Below are 20,793 nucleotides of genomic sequence, written 5' to 3'. Positions count from 1 at the left end.
AAAGGAATTCTTCTCTCACATTTTTTCGCAAATGCATTCGTTACGTCATCATAAAACATTGGGTGTTTGCTTATGTCTTTCAAGAGCTCACTTTCCACGGCTATCAGCATGAGAGAAAACAATCGTTTTTGTCCCATTGTCGATCTAAGATAATTCTTTACACGACGCAAAACCGAGAACGATCGTTCCACAGAAGCTGTTGTGTTGGGTATCGTTAAGATCAGTTTGGCCAATCTCAAGCATTCTGAGAAAGTTTGGCTCAAACTTTTCTCAACGATCATCAAAATTATTTCTTTAATGTTCAGTCCTCTGAGCTCCGCGCGAGAATACAACACTGTCAGCTCATTGCACAATTTTGCTTCATCGAAGGAATGTTGCTGAATAAGCATCTTAACCATTTTAGTCGGGAAACTTGCATTAAAACACTCAAACTTTTGGTAGTTCAATAGTCCAAGATACTCATACTCGCCTAAACCATCAAATCTATTGGACATTTCATCAGAAACCTTCTCGATGACGGCATCATACAGCTGACGACACGATGACATGTCAACTTTCTTCTCAGCAGTCACTATTGTTGCCTCTTTTGAAATACTGCTGAAATGATCTTCTTTGATGGAAGTTTGACATACCTTGACATTTCTGACACATTCTACAATATCAAGCTCCTTCGTTTGAAGAATCTGAACATCAGTGTGCGAAAAAAATTTGGCAAAAATCTTCAGCAAAAAAACTGTGTTAAATTCCATCAAAAATCCGTGGAGACCTCTAGCTGCAGTGTAGGAATCGGCATCAAATTCATTTTCTCCCATGTAAATCTCCAACAAACAGGCGCATATCGCATCATAGTTTATGTCAACCACCTTGATCATACGAGAATTGTATGACCATTTAGTTTTACAAACACTTGGAAGTTTTGTTTCCATGAACTCCTGCAACTTACTATTTCTCTTTGGTGACTGGGAGAAGAAAGACGCAAGAGATGAAATCGTATTGAAAAATCTGGCAGTCCTCTTATTATTAGATCAAGAATGGAGGAGTACCAAATTCAAAACATGGGCACGACAATGGATAAATCCTGCCTTCGGGAACCGTTGTTTGACTAGCCGTTGTACGCCGTGCTTATCACCAGACATGACAGCAGCCCCATCATATGTATGTGCTACTAATTTGTCAGCAGTAAGACCAAAGGAAGAAGCGATTTCATCAACTTGTGCGGCCAGAGCTGTTGCTGTTTTGTCATTACTGACATCCACCAGCCCAACGAGTCGTTCAACCGGTGTTTCTGTTAAGTTATTTTGTTTAGGTTAAGCATTTTATTATACACTATAGTTTCATATTTACTATCAGACTTGACGTAGCACAAGGCACATGAAAGTTGAGATAATCGTGCAGAGTCAGTGAACTTATTAGCATTATTGATCCAAAATCTGCTTCAATTACCTCCTTTTTAATCACATTAAGCATATTTTCTCCGATACAGTCAATTAATTCATTCTGAATGCCTCCAGATGTTCCACTGAATACCTTGCTGTCAATGAATTCTTTAAATGCAGGGTCCTTGATAGCGATAATACTACAAAAATATTTGTAGTTTCCTCTGTTCACCGAATCAGCTGTCTCGTCGTGTCCACAGAACGCCAAACCATGTGACCTAAGAAAACATGTCACCTCCAAAAGAGTTTTCATCCCATTCCACAATGGTCGGATTCGTCAAATTTCACGACATAAATCGTTAACTCGAAAACCATCAGTGCTAGAGTTCTGACGTCTTCAGAAGAAATGATCTACAAGAAGAGATCTATTTTTGGTGTGAGTTGTCATTAGGGTGGCCCTTCGGTGATTTTTTTAAAAAAAATTATTTTTTTACCCTTTTAAGTTAGGAGTTCATATAATTCTACAAAGTTGTAGAAAATTTAATTCTGAGCATTTTTGCTTAATAAACATTTATTTTATCTCATATAGGTGATGTTTTATGACAAAATTACTAAATTTAGATAGGGTGGCCCCGAAAAAAATAGTTTTTAGCTTCCACTTTCACCAATTCAGAATATTTTCAAAAACTGTCTTAGCATCGCTTCACGGTCTTTGGATGGCGCATCTTTTGGTTACATAAGATGGTTGATAGCTTCATTTTCAAGCATATTATAAGCGTTTTTTCATGAAAAAGTGATATTTTTCTGAGCATTCTACTGCAGCTAGTAGCAAATATTAGCAAAAATTTCAATCGTAATCTGAAAGTATACATGCAGGCCCATCAAATCCATGGTATTTCATTTGTCCATCTTTGTCCACTTTTGTTTGATGGTAGTATTATTTTTGTACGAAAAATTAGGGTGAATAAAAGACAGAGAATAAGTAGAATAAAAGACAAGAACACCGTCTTCGACCAGGGGTCGTACAGACTGAACACTTAACACCTAGACAACTGACAGGACACATAATACCCAGTGGACCGGTGGAGAATTTTTCGATCACGAAAAGTTTCCTTCTTACCGAGGCGGAAATCGAGCCCACGCTCCATAGTCCATGCCTCTAGACTATTGACGGCGGTAACTGCACGGCCACAAAGCCCACAAAGAATCGTTCTTTATCTAAAATATTTAAATCAACTCGTGTAAAAAAGAAGTCGAAAAAATCATTTCGACATTTTAACTACTGGAACGATTTTCAAGGTGTTCTCATGAAATAAATGCTCAAGAGCGCTACTTTTGGAGCGAAATACAAAATCATAAAATTCAAGTTGGTTTTTCATGGCTTATTCGCAGAATAATTTCATTTTCACAATTTCTTAGTGAGGGTTGCAAATGACTACATGAGATTCCATGAACGTTGATATTTGGTCCAGTAGTTCAAAAATTATGTTTTGAAAAAATATTTTTTTCAAAAATGTTGATTTTTTCGACCACCCTGGATCGAAATCGGACAAAATTAAAAAGTGAGTTTATTTATTTTCGAAAAAGAATGATTCTACCGAATATTGCGAAAATCAGAGATACGGTATATGTGTTTCCCATCGAATAGCTGATTTTTCATACAAAAACTAATATGTTTATCAAACAAAAGTGGACAAAGATGGACAAATGAAATACCATGGATTTGATGGGCCTGCATGTATACTTTCAGATTACGATTGAAATTTTTGCTAATATTTGCTACTAGCTGAAGTCGAATGCTCAGAAAAATATCACTTTTTCATGAAAAAACGCTTATAATATGCTTGAAAATGAAGCTATCAACCATCTTATGTAACCAAAAGATGCGCCATCCAAAGACCGTGAAGCGATGCTAAGACAGTTTTTGAAAATATTCTGAATTGATGAAAGTGGAAGCTAAAAACTATTTTTTTCGGGACCACCCTATCTAAATTTAGTAATTTTGTCATAAAACATCACCTATATGAGATAAAATAAATGTTTATTAAGCAAAAATGCTCAGAATTAAATTTTCTACAACTTTGTAGAATTATATGAACTCCTAACTCAAAAGGGTAAAAAAATACATTTCCAAAAAATTTCACCGAAGGGCCACCCTAATGGCAACTTACACCAAAAATAGATCTCTTCTTGTAGATCATTTCTTCTGAAGACGTCAAAACTCTAGCACTGATGGTTTTCGAGTTATCGATTTATGTCGTGAAATTTGACGAATCCGACCATTGTGCATTCCTGTTCTTCGTTACCTCTTCATTATGCCGGTTTGGCCAAATGGCGACAATGATCGAGAGCTTCATCAATTCTTTGCTGCCCATACGTTGTCAAAGCAAAAGCACTGTTGATATGATCCTTTGAAGATGAATGTGTTTTAATGGATGCAGTGAGGTGATTCAGATCATTATAACCGTTTTTCGACCATACGCCTTTGTCATTAGCATTCCGAAATAGTAAACATGGCCAACAAAACAGCTTATTCAATTTTGTGGAACCGCAAAGCCATAGGTGATCATATGACGACACATTCAAATTTCGCGTCATTACTTTTCCCTTCAGTTTGTATGTCAACTTCAACATTTCCATAGATGGACGAGGAACTGGGCATTTTACAAGAAACATTCTTTCTTCAGCCGTGCGAGAAGCAAATGGCCGTTGCAAAATTTCATCTACCAAACAATGTTCTGCAGCCATCTGTGAGTTCCAATGAATATAAAATAAAAATAAAACTCTATGTGCTAACAAATTTACTTACGATTTTAGGGCAACCTAAAACTGTTTTCTTCGAATTCCGAAGACTTATGAAACAAATTCAATTTTTTAGATTGCAAGCAAAGTTCTCCAACTGCATGAAATAAAAGAAAACCGTCAATGACCAAATTCATTCAAATAGAAGAGCAGTGGAAGCAGTATCGCCATGAAATCTACTGGCACACTAACACTGTTTCGATTCGACACATAAATGTGAAGGGAATGAAACTACGTTCAACCACCACCCTGAAATGAGATGTGGCTCTTGGAGCCTTCTACCGATTGGGTGGCGCTAGTGTTACCTTTCCTATTTTAAGCTCCGTTCATACCGCCGCGAGAGCATTGACGATTGGCGCTTTGATGTTGCATGAAGAAAAAGAAGCAGAAAGATGATAATCAAAAATATTCGCACGGGAAAACATACGAAGAAATTTTTGAAACACTTCTTCAAAATTCTAGAAGCAATTTAATTAAAAACGATAAGCAGTACGGAGTTAGTCTTGTTTTGTACTGCACAATAAACACAATATTTCAATTTCAATTTTTATTCCGTGATATCATAATTAATACACAGTATAAGAAAAGTCCCTCCTTAGCCGTGCGGTAAGACGCGCGGCTACAAAGCAAGACCATGCTGAGGGTGGCTGGGTTCGATTCCCGGTGCCGGTCTAGGCAATTTTCGGATTGGAAATTGTCTCGACTTCCCTGGGCATTAAAGTATCATCGTGCTAGCCTCATGATATACGAATGCAAAAATGGTAACCTGGCTTAGAAATCTCGCGGTTAATAAATGTGGAAGTGCTTAATGAACACTACGCTGCGAGGCGGCTCTGTCCCAGTGTGGGGATGTAATGCCAATAAAGAAGAAGATAAGAAAAGTCCTACCCCGTACTGTTCACCGTTTTTAATTAAATTGCCTCTAGAATTTCAGAGAAGTGTTTCAAAAATATCCTCGTATGTTTTACCGTGCGATTTTTTTTTAATATCATCTTTCTGCTTTATGCAACAACAAAGCGCCAATTATAAACGACGAAAATTGCTGCAATACATCTCGTTGAATATAATTTAAATAACAATGCAACACATGCCGCTTTCGCATCCGACTGTTCTGACTTCGTGTGTTTATTGCTCAACCGGCAATGTTTACATCCAGCACCATGTTTTTGGCTTCAGGCGAGTTGTTCGTGGATGACAGCCGTTTCATGGGGGTGCGTTCCAATGAGCTAGACTTTACTAAGGTGGCGCAGATCAGCGCAGCTCGCCACTAGTTGACTCTTTCTTTCTCCCGTTGTTCTTATGCAACGCAAATAGTGACGTCACTATTTGCGTTGCATAAGATCAGCGGGAGAGTAAAAGAGAGAACTAGTGGCACGCAGCGCTGATCTGCGCCACCTTAGTAAAGTCTAGCCCCTTGGGTGCGTTCAACCAAATGTGTTGAACCGAAAAGCCATTCATGTCGTGCATCTCCCTATACGGACCAAATGAAATTAGAGAGCCTACAATGTGTGTGTGAATAAGTGTTTGCTTCATTCATGTTCCGCTTCAGAACAATACTTGCTCGTTCAAATTTTGCAGCTGAACGAGTTGGGATGCAATGTGAGACGGCGACGCTGTTGTATGCAAGATTTTATTTTTATGTACAGGTTATCCGACTTCGTCAGTAGATGGGAATAACCAGCACGGGGGGGAAACATAAATTTTCAGTGCAAAGCGTAAACAAACGAGCATAAATTCCATACAAAAATCCAAGATGGCTGAGTCGCCACTGAGTTCCTTACTGATATTATGCTTCGATGACGCAAAGTCGATGATGGCGTCCAGCTGTTCCGTCGCCACCTCGAAGGCCGAAAGCCCATCGCGTTTGCGGTTAATTGCCTTCACAAGCCATGGGCCGTCTATAACCTCTACCGGCGGAGTCTGGGAGATGGTTAAGTGACCCACGCTGGCGCTGCGACTATTGCCTCTGGCCTCCTAGGCGGACACCTGAACAACCCACCCAAACCCTTGCGAAGGGGTTGTCGCCTACACTACTACCACTAATTGAAGAATTGACTTGGTTTTCCATTTTGATCCCACGAGTTGCTGGGGAAAAGAGGTCCACCACGCCAGAGCCCAGCATGACGCGGGACAATTACTGTGGAGGGTGCCCAGCTACCCCACAGGCTCCGTTAAAGGCCTAGATCATTATTTCACCCCCCGGCCATGCATCCCCTCGGCACGGGTAATTGTCTCGATTTTCCTGGGTATAAACGTATCATCGTGTTAGCCTCATGATATACAAATGCGAAAATGGTACCTTGGCTTATAAACTTTGCAGTTAATTACTGTAGAAGTGCTGAATGAAAGCTGCGAGGCGGCAATGTCCTAGTGGGGAGTGTAATGCCAATAAGAAGAGAAGAAGAGGAGCATACAATTGTACATAAAATCATTTGTCTTGATGAAACTATAGTTTCAAATACAATGGGCCTTTTGGCATATAGGGACCCACGGATTTTCCCGGAATAAGGCAAGTATGTCGATGATTTCTTCGTTTAAAAAGCGCATTTTCCCGGTATAAAACGAATGAGTTTATGATTTTGTTGTGCTACGCACGCGTTTGTATAAAATAAGGCACAATAATAGATGACTTTTTCTTTTTACGGTATTGGCTCGGAATAAGGCAACAAGGTATATTACTCCTTTTTTTGAAGCGTGCGTGCTCGAAAAATTAAAAATGAGTAAATGATGAGAAGCACGAATTTGCCTGAAATAAAGTTAACGAATAGATGATTCCTTCTTTTAAAACACGCATTTGCTCGGAAAAGAGGCAAATAACTGGTACATTCTTCAAACTTACGCATTTTCCTGAAACACGCCTTCAAATCACGTGTTTGCCAGGAGTATGGCAAACAAGTGGATGATGAAAAGATATTTTAGTTACTAGATAAAGATTGTCGCTGTCGTCGCTGTCCGGAACATCTTTTGCTGGCGAGGATAGGGGAGCTAAATGTCAAAGAAGGAAAATCCATACGATTTGACAGGTATGTACCACACATGTTTCGGACAGCAGAACAAAGGGAACCGAAGCGACAATCTTTATCTAGTAACTAAAATATTTTTTGGATGATGCTTTCTTTTTAAATAAGAATTCACCCGCACTAATTAAAATCCACATTTAAAAAAAACATTTAAACAAATTTAAAAATACTGCCATTATACGCATAACTGTTCAATGATTGCAGTATAGAATCCGCATAAAGGTTACCTTAAGCATTTGCCGAGAATAAGGCGAATCGTAAATTAACGCCTCCAGGGAAGCATACATTTGTTCAAACTGACATTTTAAACTAAGCGTTTAGTTACGTGCTCACAAGTTCCAATACTCACGCTTCCACGGGTCTTCCGCCAGCTAAGGGTAGCGCACTTAGCTGTTAATGCAGAGTACGCACTGCAGTCCTTCTGACATCAGCTAGAGTGAGAGGGTGCGTCCTGTGGGGTCTGCCTAGGATGTGGTGGGGTTCGACAGTGGGCTCTGTTGAACTTCTATAAAAAAGCTGCATGTGTCCCCAAGCAGGCCCTATCAAAGCGACCGTGTGCCGCTCAAAGCACACTAACCTAGTCCTGATGTTGGGTGGGACTTTAAACAAATTTGACCCGACTGACCGAGCGTTTGTTCACCAAGGAGGTGCGGCTCCAACAGCGTCTGTTCTGGCATCCAGCGGCTGAGTATGAAATGCTATTCCCCGGAAGCAAGGATGTTAACGATCATTCAGTAATTTGCGTTCGATCATGTAGTAGTTTGTCAACAACACATTCCAGAGACTGAATTTCAAAATAGGTTGTATGGTGGACTTCTGGTGCGAAGGCTTTTCCATAACTTTGCCTAATGGTTCGTTATAAGAATTCAACTATTAACGGTGTTAGAGCGCTAGTTGCAGTAACTCAAACTAAATGATTGGAATTTTGTTATCATTTAGTCTAAGTTACTGAAACTATAACTATAACTCCGTTACTAGTGGAATTTAAAAAATGAACCATTAGGCAGAGTTGTAGAGAAACCTTCGCACTAGAAGTCCACCATACAACATATTTTGAAATTCAGCTTCTGGAATGAGTTATTGACAAACTACTAAATGATCGTTAACATCCTTGCCCGGAAGCTATACCTAAGATGGCAGCCCCATCCCGGTGGATAGGGAACCTTGGGCCAACAACCTACTGTTCCCGAAAAAATCAGTTTGTTCGAGAATCCGATAATGAAAGAATACGGACTGATTTTACGGCGACGACTCTTAGCGCGAAACAACGGACACGAATAGGAACATGGAACGTTTTAAGCCTAGCCCAGTGTGTGGGGAGAGACAGCCCTGTTATATACCACTCTACATTATATACTGTTAATGCCGTCTTGGTGTTGATGATGAGCAAGTAACCAAGCATCGCTCTCCCTTCAGTCAGAGTCCAACAGTGATCCGAGTAAGGCGATACCTCCGCCAAGTGCAATGAAAGCAGTGGGTGATTTCCTGGTGCAGTAGCAAGTTACACACCCAGCAGGGTAAAGACTGAGTGAAGTCCGTTGGCCAAACTTTGGAGAACACAGAACGCCGTCGGGACAAGCTTTGCTATACTCTGGTTTACGAGGGGAACACGCTCCACGGCATCGCGAAGTCGGCTTCCTACTAAGCGCTCAGGCACACTCTGCGCTAATGAAGTGGGAACCTATAAGTGAAAGGATAATCGTTGCCAGATTTAGAACACGGGTCCGAAACCTTACTATAATCCAATGTTATGCTCCAACCGATGCTGCCGATCTGCAAGACAAAGAGAACTTCTACAGTCAACTCATTGCCGTCGTAGATAGAATTCCGAAGGGTGATATCAAGATTTGTTTGGGCGACTTCAATGCGAAGATCGGATCCGACAACTCGAACCATGAGCGCATTATGGGACGCCATGGTCTCGGAGAAATGAGCGAAAAAGGAGAGCTGTTCGCAGAGTTTTGTGGTAATAACGACATGGTGATCGGGGGATCACTCTTCCCTCATCGACCGGTTCACAAGGTCACGTGGGTCTCCCGTGTCGGCTTTACAGGAAATCAAATCGACCACATCTGCATCAGCCGAAAATGGAAACGGAGCCTTCTTGATGTACGGAATAAACGTAGTGCCGCGCGTCTGATCAATACGCCTGCGCATTGCGCGGATTCGTCGGCAGGAGGAAAGAGTTGGACGACGATTCAACACACGCCGACTGGAAGATGCCACGGTGAAACGGTCCTTCGTTGAAGAACTGGAGACGCGTGCTGCAGATATCCCGGAAGGTGGCAGCGTGGAAGACCAATGGACCGCCATCAAGAATGCCTTCATCACCACCAGCGAGAAAATCTGGGCGAACTACGCACCCAGAGAAAACAATGGATCACCGATGAGACCTGGAGAAAGATAGAGGAGCGAAGAGAAGCCAAAGCCGCGATAGTGCGATCAAAAACCAGAGGAGCCAAAGTCGTAGCCCGTCAACGATACGCGGCTCTTGAGAAGGAAGTAAAACGCTCATGTCGACGGGACAAGCGAGCTTGGGCAGACTCTCTGGCCGACGAAGGAGAGAGAGAGCCGCCGCAACCGGGGACATTCGCCTCCTCTACGATATCTCACGACGCTTAAGCGGGGCGAAGATGAATGCAACGATGCCTGTGAAAGACGCGAATGATCAGTTATTGACCGATCCAACTGACCAGCTGAAACGCTGGTTCGAGCACTTCGAACAACTTTTTCAAGTGCCAGCCAGGCCATCCCCACCTCGGCATGATCTGCCTAGGATCCGACGTATAACACGCGTCAATACCGAAGCTCCATCACTGCTAGAGATTCAAACAGCCATCCAAAGCATGAAATCGAATAAAGCCCCAGAGGTCGACCGTATATCAGCCGAGATGCTCAAAGCTGACCCCATGACATCCGCTCAACTACTGCATCGTTTATTTCGTAATATCTGGGACACCGCAACTTTCCCGGTCGACTGGATGCAAGGTATCTCAGTGAAGGTGCCCAAAAAGGGTGACCTGACTGTATGCGATAACTGGCGAGGCATTATGTTGCTGTGTACCGTTCTCAAAGTTCTATGCAAAATTATCCTAGCCTGGATTCAGGAGAAGATCGATGCGACTCTCCGGCGGCAGCAGGCCGGATTCCGTGCCGAAAGATCCTGTGTGGACCATATTGTCACGCTCCGCATAATCCTGGAGCAGGTCAACGAATTCCAAGAGTCCCTTTACTTGGTATTCATTGACCACAAAAAGGCTTTCGACCGTCTCAATCACGAGAATATGTGGGGCGCCCTGAGACGCAAGGGGGTTCCTGAGAAAATCATCGACCTCATCGAAGCACAGTACGAGGCCTTTTCGTGTAGAGTGCTGCACAATGGGGTCCTATCCGACCCTATCCGGGTCGTAGCTGGTGTGAGGCAAGGATGTATTCTATCACCGTTACTGTTCCTCATCGTAATCGATGAGATTCTGGTAGATGCGATTGACCGTGAACCAAACCGCGGGCTGTTATGGCAGCCTATAACCATGGAGCACCTAAACGACTTCAAATTGGCTGATGACGTTGCACTCCTCGCGTAACGGCGCTCTGATATGCAGAGTAAGCTCAACGACCTTGCCGAGCGCTCCTCTTCGGCAGGTTTAGTCATCAACGTCAACAAAACCAAATCGTTGGATGTAAACACGGTTACTCCTTCCAGTTTCACAGTAGCCGGGCAACCAGTGGAGAATGTTGAAAGCTTCCAATATCTTGGTAGCTAAATGGCGTCAGACGGCGGTACCAAGATCGACATAGGCGCACGGGTCAAGAAAGCAAGGGCTGCCTTTGCGAGTTTAAGAAATATTTGGAAAAACAGGCAGATAAGTGAACGCACCAAAATACGAATTTTCAACTCTAACGTGAAATCTGTGCTGCTATACGCTAGCGAAACATGGTGTGTATCAGTGGAGAACACTCAACGGCTGCAGGTGTTCATTAACAGATGCCTGCGGTATATAATTCGGGGTCTACTACGAAAGGCCGAATCACGAATGGCCGAATTACAAAAGGCCGAAAGCAAAAAAGGCCGAATGCACAAAAGGCCGAAACCACAAAAGGCCGAAATCACATAAGGCCGAATCACAAAAGCCCGAAACCACGAAAGGCCGAATGAAATCGGCAGACCAACAAAGTGGACCGGAGCGAGCGCGCGCTCGCTCCGGTCCACTTTGTTGGTCTGCCGTTTTAATTCAAACTTTTTTTTATTAAAATCTTATATATATAAAAATGAAATGGTCTGTGTTCGTATCCGCATAACTCGAAAACGGCTGGATGGATTTTTTTCATTTCTTCAGCAGAAACATTCGTTATAGTTTCCGACGGGTTTATATGATATTTCCTAATGCGAAAATTACGAGTAAAGTTGAGCAAATCGTGAAAAACTAAAATTGTGATTCCTATGCGAACTTTGCATGGGCAGTTCAGAATGCACATTCTCGCCTACTATGCAGGACAACGTCTGCCGGGTCAACTAGTACTTAATATAATTTAGAATATTCGAATTATTTTGTGATTTCTCACTAAAGTCTTGTGAAGTCAGTTTCTCTTAAATTGGGAGAAAATGAAATACATTTAAGAACACCGCGTTACCGTAAGTTATACAGCTTTTAGTTAAAAGCATAATAATTTGAAATTTTGATTTTGTTCAGATTCTGATGTCGCAATTAGATCATGAGTAGTGCGCATCATTAGCACAACTATGCGTCATTAAGCGCACAACTCCTACATTAATGCAAATCGACAATTCGATTCTGTGAGCCATGAATCCGGTGGAATTCAACTTGGGCTCTTGCATTAGATTTAGGAATTTAACTTTTCCCAATACTACTGATAATGATTACTACATCACCAAAGGAAGAAAAAAGAGAGCTCTTGGATTACTCCGTTACTTTAAAGTGCTAATATTTATACGTATACAGTGTTCAATTATGTTCATCCTTTCATTACTGCAATGAAGATTGATCTATTATGGAATATAATAAGGATTCAAATTGACTCTGTAAACACCGTCATACAACTTCTTTCAATAATTGAAAGATTGAGCTTCGACGTTGAACTGACGCTAAATACCTCAGCTGAATAAGATTGATTAGATCGCTGCTTCTTCTTCTTCTTCTTATTGGAATTACATCCCCACACTGGGACAGAGCCGCTGCTAGTAGTTACAAAACACGTGGACGAGTTTTTCTTAATGGGGCACCATAATAAAAGTAAACGTAAATTTGTGAGTATTCTATGTTCTCTTGGTTGAAAGATTGTAACTTTTGTAATGATTCGGCCTTTTGTGTTATTCGGCCTTTTGAGATTCGGCCTTTCGTGGTTCGGCCTTTTGGGGTTTCGGCCTTTTGTGGTATGCTAGAACATTTTCGGCCTTTTGTGATTCGGCCTTTTGTACTGATCCCATAATGGGCCTGGTGGCCTCACAACTGGATCTCAAACAACGAGCTCCATCGTCGTTGTCACCAGAGGCCGATAGCAACAGAAATTCGGGATCGGAAGTGGGGCTGGATCGGCCACACTCTACGTAGGGGCGGAAACGAAATCTGTAAACAAGCATTAGACTGGAACCCAGCGGGACATCGCAGCAGAGGCAGACCCAGAGGCTCATGGCGGCGAAGCCTCAATAAAGAAATAAAAGAAGACGACCGAAATCTAACCTGGCAACAGGTTAAAGCGATAGCCGGGCAACGCTCAGTATGGAGATCTTTCAAGGCGGCCCTTTGCACCACCGGAGGTGTACAGGATCCATAAGTAAGTAAGTAAAACAGCGAGCGGGCGGAGTGAAACGTCACGTCTGCTATAAAATTTGTACTGAGTATGCCAGACGTGACATCACATTCGGTCGCCTTCGGCCATCTTCGCCAACCCAGCTGAGAGTTTCTCTCTCAAAAGAGCGAATTTTAGTTGAACAAATACTACTTGAGGGGTTGGCCCACACCTCTAGTCAAGCACATCGAATGCTAATGCTAATGATAGCAAATATATATGGAAAAATGCTACGCACTCACACAAAAATACTCTCAGTACCACAGCTGCCAGCACACCTATAAGAAGAGTACCGTTATGTGCTATGTTTGATTGGTCTCCTGTTCGTTTTGAACGCACATTTGTTTGGAACTGATAGGGTAAGACACCCAGAAATCGCCTTCCCCCCAGTTTTCGCCCACCTATTTTAAAACCTTCATTTCTCGAAAACTAGTTGTTGGAAACAGTTAAAGTTCAGGGTTTTTCATGATTGATTGATGCTTGTATGGAAAAACCTTAACTGTAACTGTTTTCAACTACTAGTTTACGAGAAATGAAGATTTTAAAATGGGTGGGCGAAAACTGGGGGGAGGGCGATTTCTGGGTGTCTTACCCTAGATGATTCTGTTCCATTTCTGACACTTGACGGCACTGTTATTATAGTCATTGTAACCTTCAGCATCTTTTCACGGTGTTACACTCTATCATTTTATTGTACCCCAAGCTTCACACCTGCACTTTATTTATGTATAAATGGCGTCATTCCCCAGAAATGAGAAAAATAAAGATAATACTTTAATATCCCAAGAATACTCTTACCTCGTTTGACCGCTTCTTCATAGCTGATGCAAGATGGTTTAGAATCCTTCGCTCCCATTTTTCTGCGTTGCAATGCCGCAAATGTGGCCCTTTGTTTTATGTTGCTTCGCTACTGCAGCACTGCTAAATGATCTCCATTGAAACTTGGACGTTAAACTTCAAACGCGATTTTTTGTAGATCTTGTTTTTTACTTAGTTTTGCAACTTACAAACTGTGAAAATAATCATCACATTTGCAAACAACGATACCCATTAACACTACTCCATCATCACACTTTCACGTTATTCTGATAATATCTTCTAGACTGCTTATCAACTGTAACAATGCAACATTTGATTAACCGATTGACACTCCATTACTACTATTCGTTGAGTAATATTACTTTAGTATCCTATGCTTAATATTTTGCTTTACTGAGGTTTAGCACATGTGCTACATTTCTCCCTTCGGTTATTAATTGCACCTTTGGTTCTTCATGTTTGTTTTCACTGTTCTCATTAACCTGTACAACAGAGGAGTGAGTTATGGTTCCAGTTAAAAATCGAATTCCGTACTCGCGAAAATCGATTTTATTCGCTTTCAGCTCATGTCGCATTATTGCGCATCTAGTGCGCCTTGTTTGCAACCAGATGCGCTAAACAGCGCACCAGATGCGCAATAATGAAACATGCCTGCGACTATTGGGCGAAAAATCTATTTTCACGAATACAAAAATTCAGTTTTGAACTGCACAGAGAATACTATCGAAAGCATTTGAATTAGCAACTTGGAGGCTGGATGTGCATTCTCTCTGACTGCTGCTACTGCTACTAGCTCTAATGCTGCTATATTCTGCTTGTTTCATAATGTGTTTTACAGTGATTTTATAGCAGCCTTCAAAACTAGTAGTTAAATACACCAAAAACAAGAAAAATCGCTATAGGTTCGTCACTGCTTTAGGCATTTTTTTCTAATAATTATTCTTATTGGCATTACATCCCCCACTGGGACATTACCGCCTCGCAGCTTAGTGTTCATTGTGCACTTCCACAAATTATTAACTGCGAGGCAGAGATGTCCTCCTACACAGTTGGCAAAAAAACTGCTCTTTTATTTTTCACAATTTTTAACAATCAAATAAAATTTATTCAGTGAGTGCAACTAATAGATGGATATTTGAGTTTTCGAAACTTTGATCTGTCAAAATAATACATACCGAAGCCACGTGGGCGCGCGCACAGCAAATACACTGGCGTGTAATACACGCCAGTGTATTTGCTGTGCATGCGCTCGCGTGTATTTGGTGAGCACCATTTTGTTAGATTGAAGTGACATTTCGAAAACTCAAATATCCAGCTATTAGTTGCACTTACTAAATAAATTGTATATGATTGTTAAAAATGGTAAAAAATAAAAGAGCAGATTTTTGCCAACTGTGCAGGACATCTCTGCTGCGAGATTGGAGCTATACAGCTTGAATTCAAATATACCACTACACATATTCAATATTGGGTTTTGTGATTTTGAAATTCCCTGACTTTCCCTCATATTCCAGGTCAAATTTGAAATTCCCTGACTTTCCAGGGTTTAACAGGTATAGGGGAAAGTGGGGCAAGATGGCCATACTAAGCGGTAACCCTTGTAAAATGGTGACACTGCTTCAAATTCTGCTGATTTCTCCATGAAACACCTTTATGATGACCCGTCTTTGACATAAGTATCAATAAACACTGATTAATAAAGTTTCAGTATCTTATAAACTGGTTTTAAAAAGGCTGTTTTTATGATGCCTATATTTACCATATGGGGCAATATGACCACCCCCTCGGGGCAAGACGAGCCTGGACCAAAAACTATATCAAAAGTGTGCTAAATTTATTTAGAATAGGGGACACATTTCTTGCACTTCTATGGATTATGTTCAAATGATGCTTCGTTTAAAAATGTCGTATTTCATGTTCATTTCTTGACAACTGGCACTACGACAATATCAGAATTTGCCTAAAACTAATTTCTACTGTTAAAACCATATCCTTTGTTTTAAATCATCTCTGATTCACGCAGAAACTATTTTGATCGTTTTATAAATGCATTTAAGTGTTAGGCGACGCTTAATCCTGGAGATGACCTTGTTCCTATACAGTTGGCAATACCGCCCCAAGCCGACGTGTATCCAAAGATTTATATCCTATCGAACCTAATTACTGTGAATCTCCTCAAATTATTATTGTATATATGCTATAGTTAGATAAAAGCTTCGGTAAAAATCAATTTGTCCTGAAAAATGAGTAATTTAGGCTTCAATTGTTAAATTATGTAACTAGAAAATTATAAGAAAATTCGAATTTCAACTAAACCATCTTCAAATCAATATTACAAGAACAAGTGAGGTTGTCAAAGTGCATTTTTCAGTTGTATAGCCCTTTTACATTATTGTGAACCATCCCTTGTAATAATAATGTGAATATAATGCTCACTTAAGGCATAATTAACGTTGGCTGTCTTGCCCCATATGGCCATCTTACCCCACTTTCCCCTACATTGATAACAAAACCAGTCCATCCAGCAAAGAGTGGACCCTCTACCCACATTTGCATAATTACAGCATAATTTAAACATTTTTCTTTGGAATTCCAGGTAGAACTAAAATTGATTGACTAATGATTTGATTACATGCCTTGGAAATGCCATAGAGCGGTTCTCAACCTTTTCCTTGATAGGTACCCCTTCAAATTTTTACATTCATTGAGGTAGGGGAAACCGCCAAATGTTGAACGGCTAATTTTGTCGCCTATTGTTGAACTCCCATAAGAAATGCACGTGCGTTCAACAATAGGCGAAGAAATTAACCGTTCAAAATTTGGCGAGTTACCCCACCCCCTATTGTTTTTTTGTAAATGAAAATAACCTCATAAGATATGAACCGGTGCCAGCGAAAGCGGTACATAAACCATTTTTGTCAATTTTGAGTTTTTTACACCAACTGCTTCTATTTGCAAAGATCTAGTAAGGGAATAACGAAAAAGTGATTTTTGGCAACTAAATCTGGAGATATGCAAATTTTATTTTCTGGTATATATCACAATGGCCATTTCGTTGCCAGAAAAAGTGGTACATGTACAGTAGACTGGCCCAGGAAACAAAAAGTTGTCAAATTCCACGGGGCACCCCCCAGGATTGTGTCTTTGGATGAGAAAATCAATCTCTGAAAATTTCAGCTCAATCGCTTGTTGCATAAGCTGGCGCATTTGATTTGAAGTTTGTATGGGGATTTCAGCCAAAATGTAGAGGAAAATACACCTCCGTCACTTATTCGATCTGGAAATTGGTTCTGATTGCTCGATTGACCTCAGAATTGCAAATACGGCAGTTGGTATGCTACAGAACAATTTCACAGAACATTGTATGATGATTAAATGAACTTGTATATAGGTTTCGGCTGATGCGATTCGATCAAAAAACTCAAAAATACACAAATCAGCTCCTAATAAATCAGCCGAAAATTATATCAAAGTTCATTTAATCATCATGCAATGTTCTGTGAAATTGTTCTGTAGCATACCAACTGCCGTTTTTGCAATTCTGAGGTCAATCGAGCAATCTGAACCAATTTCCATATCGAATGAGTGACGGAGGTGTATTTTCCTATACATTTTGGCTGAAATCCCCATACAAACTTCAAATCAAATGCGCCAGCTTATGCAACAAGCGATTGAGCTGAAATTTTCAGAGATTGATTTTCTCACCCAAAGACACAATTCTGGGGGGTGCCCCGTGGAATTCCACAACTTTTTTTCCCCCCATAGTAATCTGGGCCAGTCTAATGTACAGTTCCACCCACTAAAATCAGCTTATTTAAAAGAAAATTTGGCAACATGACTGTTTTCACAACAGATTTTAATCCTATTTTGAATTTCAAGATAGTTTAGAGCCGTTTAGAATGATTACTGTCAACGTTTTTCGGGTTCTGTTTCCTTTTGTTCCCATTAATAGTGGTACATGTGCAATTCGCTCCAATAAACTTGAAATTTGTCATAAACTTCGCTTATTTTTTACTACTATCTTTAGGTACATCAGTCATAACATGTTCGTATAGTTTAGTTGCAAAAAATTGCAAATAAGAATTTTTTATTCGATGTTTTTGGAAAAATGCGTCTCCTGAAAAATTTACTCAATGTAACATGTACCACTTTCGATGGCACCGGTTCATATATGGAAAACGGACCTGAAAATTAACTCAATATATGGCTCTTCAAAATGTTGTATGAAATTTTCGTTATTCTGTAAAACTTTGCTATTCAAATTAAATTTACACATCAAGGTCGTTCAATAATGATGTCACAGGTTTTAGGGGGAGGGGGTCTAAGATTTTGTGACAGTGCATATACTAGGTATACAAAAAAGCGTGACAGAGGGGGGAGAGGAGAACTAGAAACCTCAAAAAGTAGTGGACGTCATATTTGAATCATCCCTAAGACTTGATGACCATTGTAGGCTTCCGAGCTTCTTCAAAGTAAGCTTGAAAGGAGGCTTCCGAGCCTCTCAAAAGGAGGCTTCCAAGCATCTTGAAAGGAGGCTTCAATACCTCTTGACAGGAGGTTTCCAAGCTTTCTGAAAGAAGGTTTCCGAGCCTCTTGAAAGTAGGTTTCCAAACCTCTTGAAACGAGGTTTCCAAACCTCTTAAAAGAAGGTTTCCAAACCTCTACAAAGGAGGCTTCCGAACCTCTTCAAAAGAGGCTTCCGAGCCTCTTGAAATGAGGCTTCCGAGCCTCTTAAAAGGAGCCTTCCGAGCCTCTTGAAAGGAGGCTTCCAAGCTTACGAGTTATCAACGAAGTTACTGAGCCTTCACGCCTCTCAAATAGAGGTTTTCAGACCTCTTAGTTTTAGATTTGTCGTTAAAATTTTTGTTCTTTTAATCTTTTGTTGCACAGACCATCATACACTATGCAGGTTGTAGTGGGCAGGATTCGATAGGTTTTGATTTGCTGACCGCCATGCATAATACAATACAAAGTTTTGAAATCTAAAAATACATAAATATTAAAACAATATCAATAAGTTTTATTGGAATTGTAATACATCCGCCATTACGCATTTTGGTCCGAGGTACCCCCTGGGGCCGGCAAAGGTACCCCCAGGGGTACATGTACCCCAGGTTGAGAACCGCTAGAATGTAAAAATAGTTTATTCTTTATAAATTATGGGAAATAAACATGAGTGCCCATTATAGAATAGCATTCAGATAAAAATACAAAAATACAGAATATATTGGGGGTCCATAATAGGAAAGAAGAAGAGAGGGTCCCTCTTAGCCTAGCGGTAAGACGCGCGGCTACAAAGCAAGACCATGTTGAGGGTGACTGGGTTCGATTCCCGGCGCCGATCTAGGCAATTTTTGAATTGGAAGTCTATCCCCACACTACCTGAATTAACCTCCTCAGGTGTCTGTTTGCAGATTTCCGTTTACCCTTGCTCAAGTAAAAAAAAATATAACACCCAAAGGTGTGTACCTAGCGTTACGGGGAGAATAGAGCTTGCCGCTGTACCAAACTGAGTATCTACAAAACGCTCATTAGACCGGTAGTTCTCTACGGACATAAAACCTGAACGGTGTTCGTGGAGGACGCGCAATTGGAGCTTTCGAAATGAGACTTCAAAACTTGAAATTTCTTCATCAAAATATTGGTAAAAAGAGTTTAAAGATTCAACATCAATGAAATCTATGTGTATTATATAGAATCGCGTTTTAGTGTCATGCTTCTTTAAAAAAAATGTTTCGTTTACTTTTGTTAGATCAGAAAGACAAGTTGTGCTAGAAATAATCGAATGAAATTAGTTAATTCGGCACCAACACTTCAAAAGGGCGAAACTGCTTTTGTAAACAAGAGCTTCTCACGTCTATAGTTGGCTTATTTGTGCTCACCCAGGCAAACCAGCACCATTAAATGAAAGAAGAGGATCCGATGCTTCCATCAGTGGTATTGGATTGCGTGGGTGGGTTCAAATTAACCCACCAGCGACGTGAGAAGCTTTTGTTTTCAAAAGCAGTTACGCCCTTTTGAATTGTTGGTGCCGAATTATTGGTCAAACGAGTTTACTGGCTATATGTACCTAAAATACTCTAGCCGGGCTTACTTATTCAATTTACAACCTGGCCTCACTGGAATTATTCAGCGACCAATGACAAAACGATGATTAGCCTTTATCATCATTTGATGGTAGTACGGACAAACATCGAAGTAAAACAAGTAAAACGGACAAGTAATCCGGGCCCTGGACAGCAGCTGGAACAGCGAACCTGCAGGGCACTTAAAAAAAGCAAGCAGTAGCAGCATACAGAAAGAGGGGGAACGTGGTGTATGTTCCTTAGGACAAAATTGCAATGCACACACCACAATCCGTGAGCTTGTGGTATCAGGTGATTATGTAGAAATTACAATATTATCTTTGTCGTCGTCATCGACGAACTACAGAAACCATAGGTAGGTATATCCAATTAACTTTAATGGACACTTTTTCATTATCTAAGCAATTATTTCTAAGTTTTTGGCAATTCCAATCTACATCGGCCAAAAATTATTCTTCACAAAAAAAATATGATTTAGGATTCACTATTGTTTTTGAGTCTTCTTTTCCATAGCACTTCTTTTCACTGTTGCGTAGAATTTTTCTCCACTGGCACTGTTTACGCAATTCGGCTGGTTTTTCGCTATTTTCATGACTTGAGCGAAATTACTAACCACGAATTGAAACATGAATTAAACGACCGTATTTGACAATGAAAAATTAAAATATTACAAAACGGTGGCGGATGGCATTTGCGAATGAGATGAAAATTTAATGCAAAAATTTCACTATCAGCTCGTCTACAATATCACAAAATCACCACTTCAACAGAAAATTCCTTCGCGAGTCGATTTCTGACAACAGTCTACACGGGTAGATCAAACAACCCAAAATTTGAGTTGTTTTCGATCTGGCATCTCTTTCATTCCATCGATTCCATCCT

General features: G+C 40.6%; 1 protein-coding gene across 13 annotated transcripts in view; it reads right to left on the bottom strand.

The window, feature by feature from the left end:
* LOC134220824 (ubiquitin carboxyl-terminal hydrolase 32) overlaps window positions 1–20,712 on the bottom strand; it is a 174,269-nt gene extending 153,557 nt beyond the window's left edge. For 3 of the 13 annotated variants that reach the window (XM_062699935.1, XM_062699936.1, XM_062699934.1), the window contains exons 1-2: window positions 20,525–20,707; window positions 13,805–14,307 (exon numbers count right to left, since the gene is read on the bottom strand). In XM_062699935.1, the coding sequence (XP_062555919.1) occupies window positions 13,805–13,862 (58 nt within the window). In that variant the 5' untranslated portion in view covers window positions 13,863–14,307; window positions 20,525–20,707. Of the gene's footprint in view, window positions 1–13,804; window positions 14,308–20,221; window positions 20,498–20,524 lie in introns of those variants that run through there. The other 10 variants (XM_062699925.1, XM_062699927.1, XM_062699928.1 and 7 more) reach the window with 10 other exon arrangements.
* Window positions 20,713–20,793: the final 81 nt, after the last annotated feature.

This window comes from Armigeres subalbatus, chromosome 3 (assembly GCF_024139115.2).
Source record: "Armigeres subalbatus isolate Guangzhou_Male chromosome 3, GZ_Asu_2, whole genome shotgun sequence".
NCBI classification, from domain to species: domain Eukaryota; kingdom Metazoa; phylum Arthropoda; class Insecta; order Diptera; family Culicidae; genus Armigeres; species Armigeres subalbatus.
Note: the sequence above shows the minus strand (reverse complement) of the source record. Positions and strands in the feature narration are given on the sequence as shown.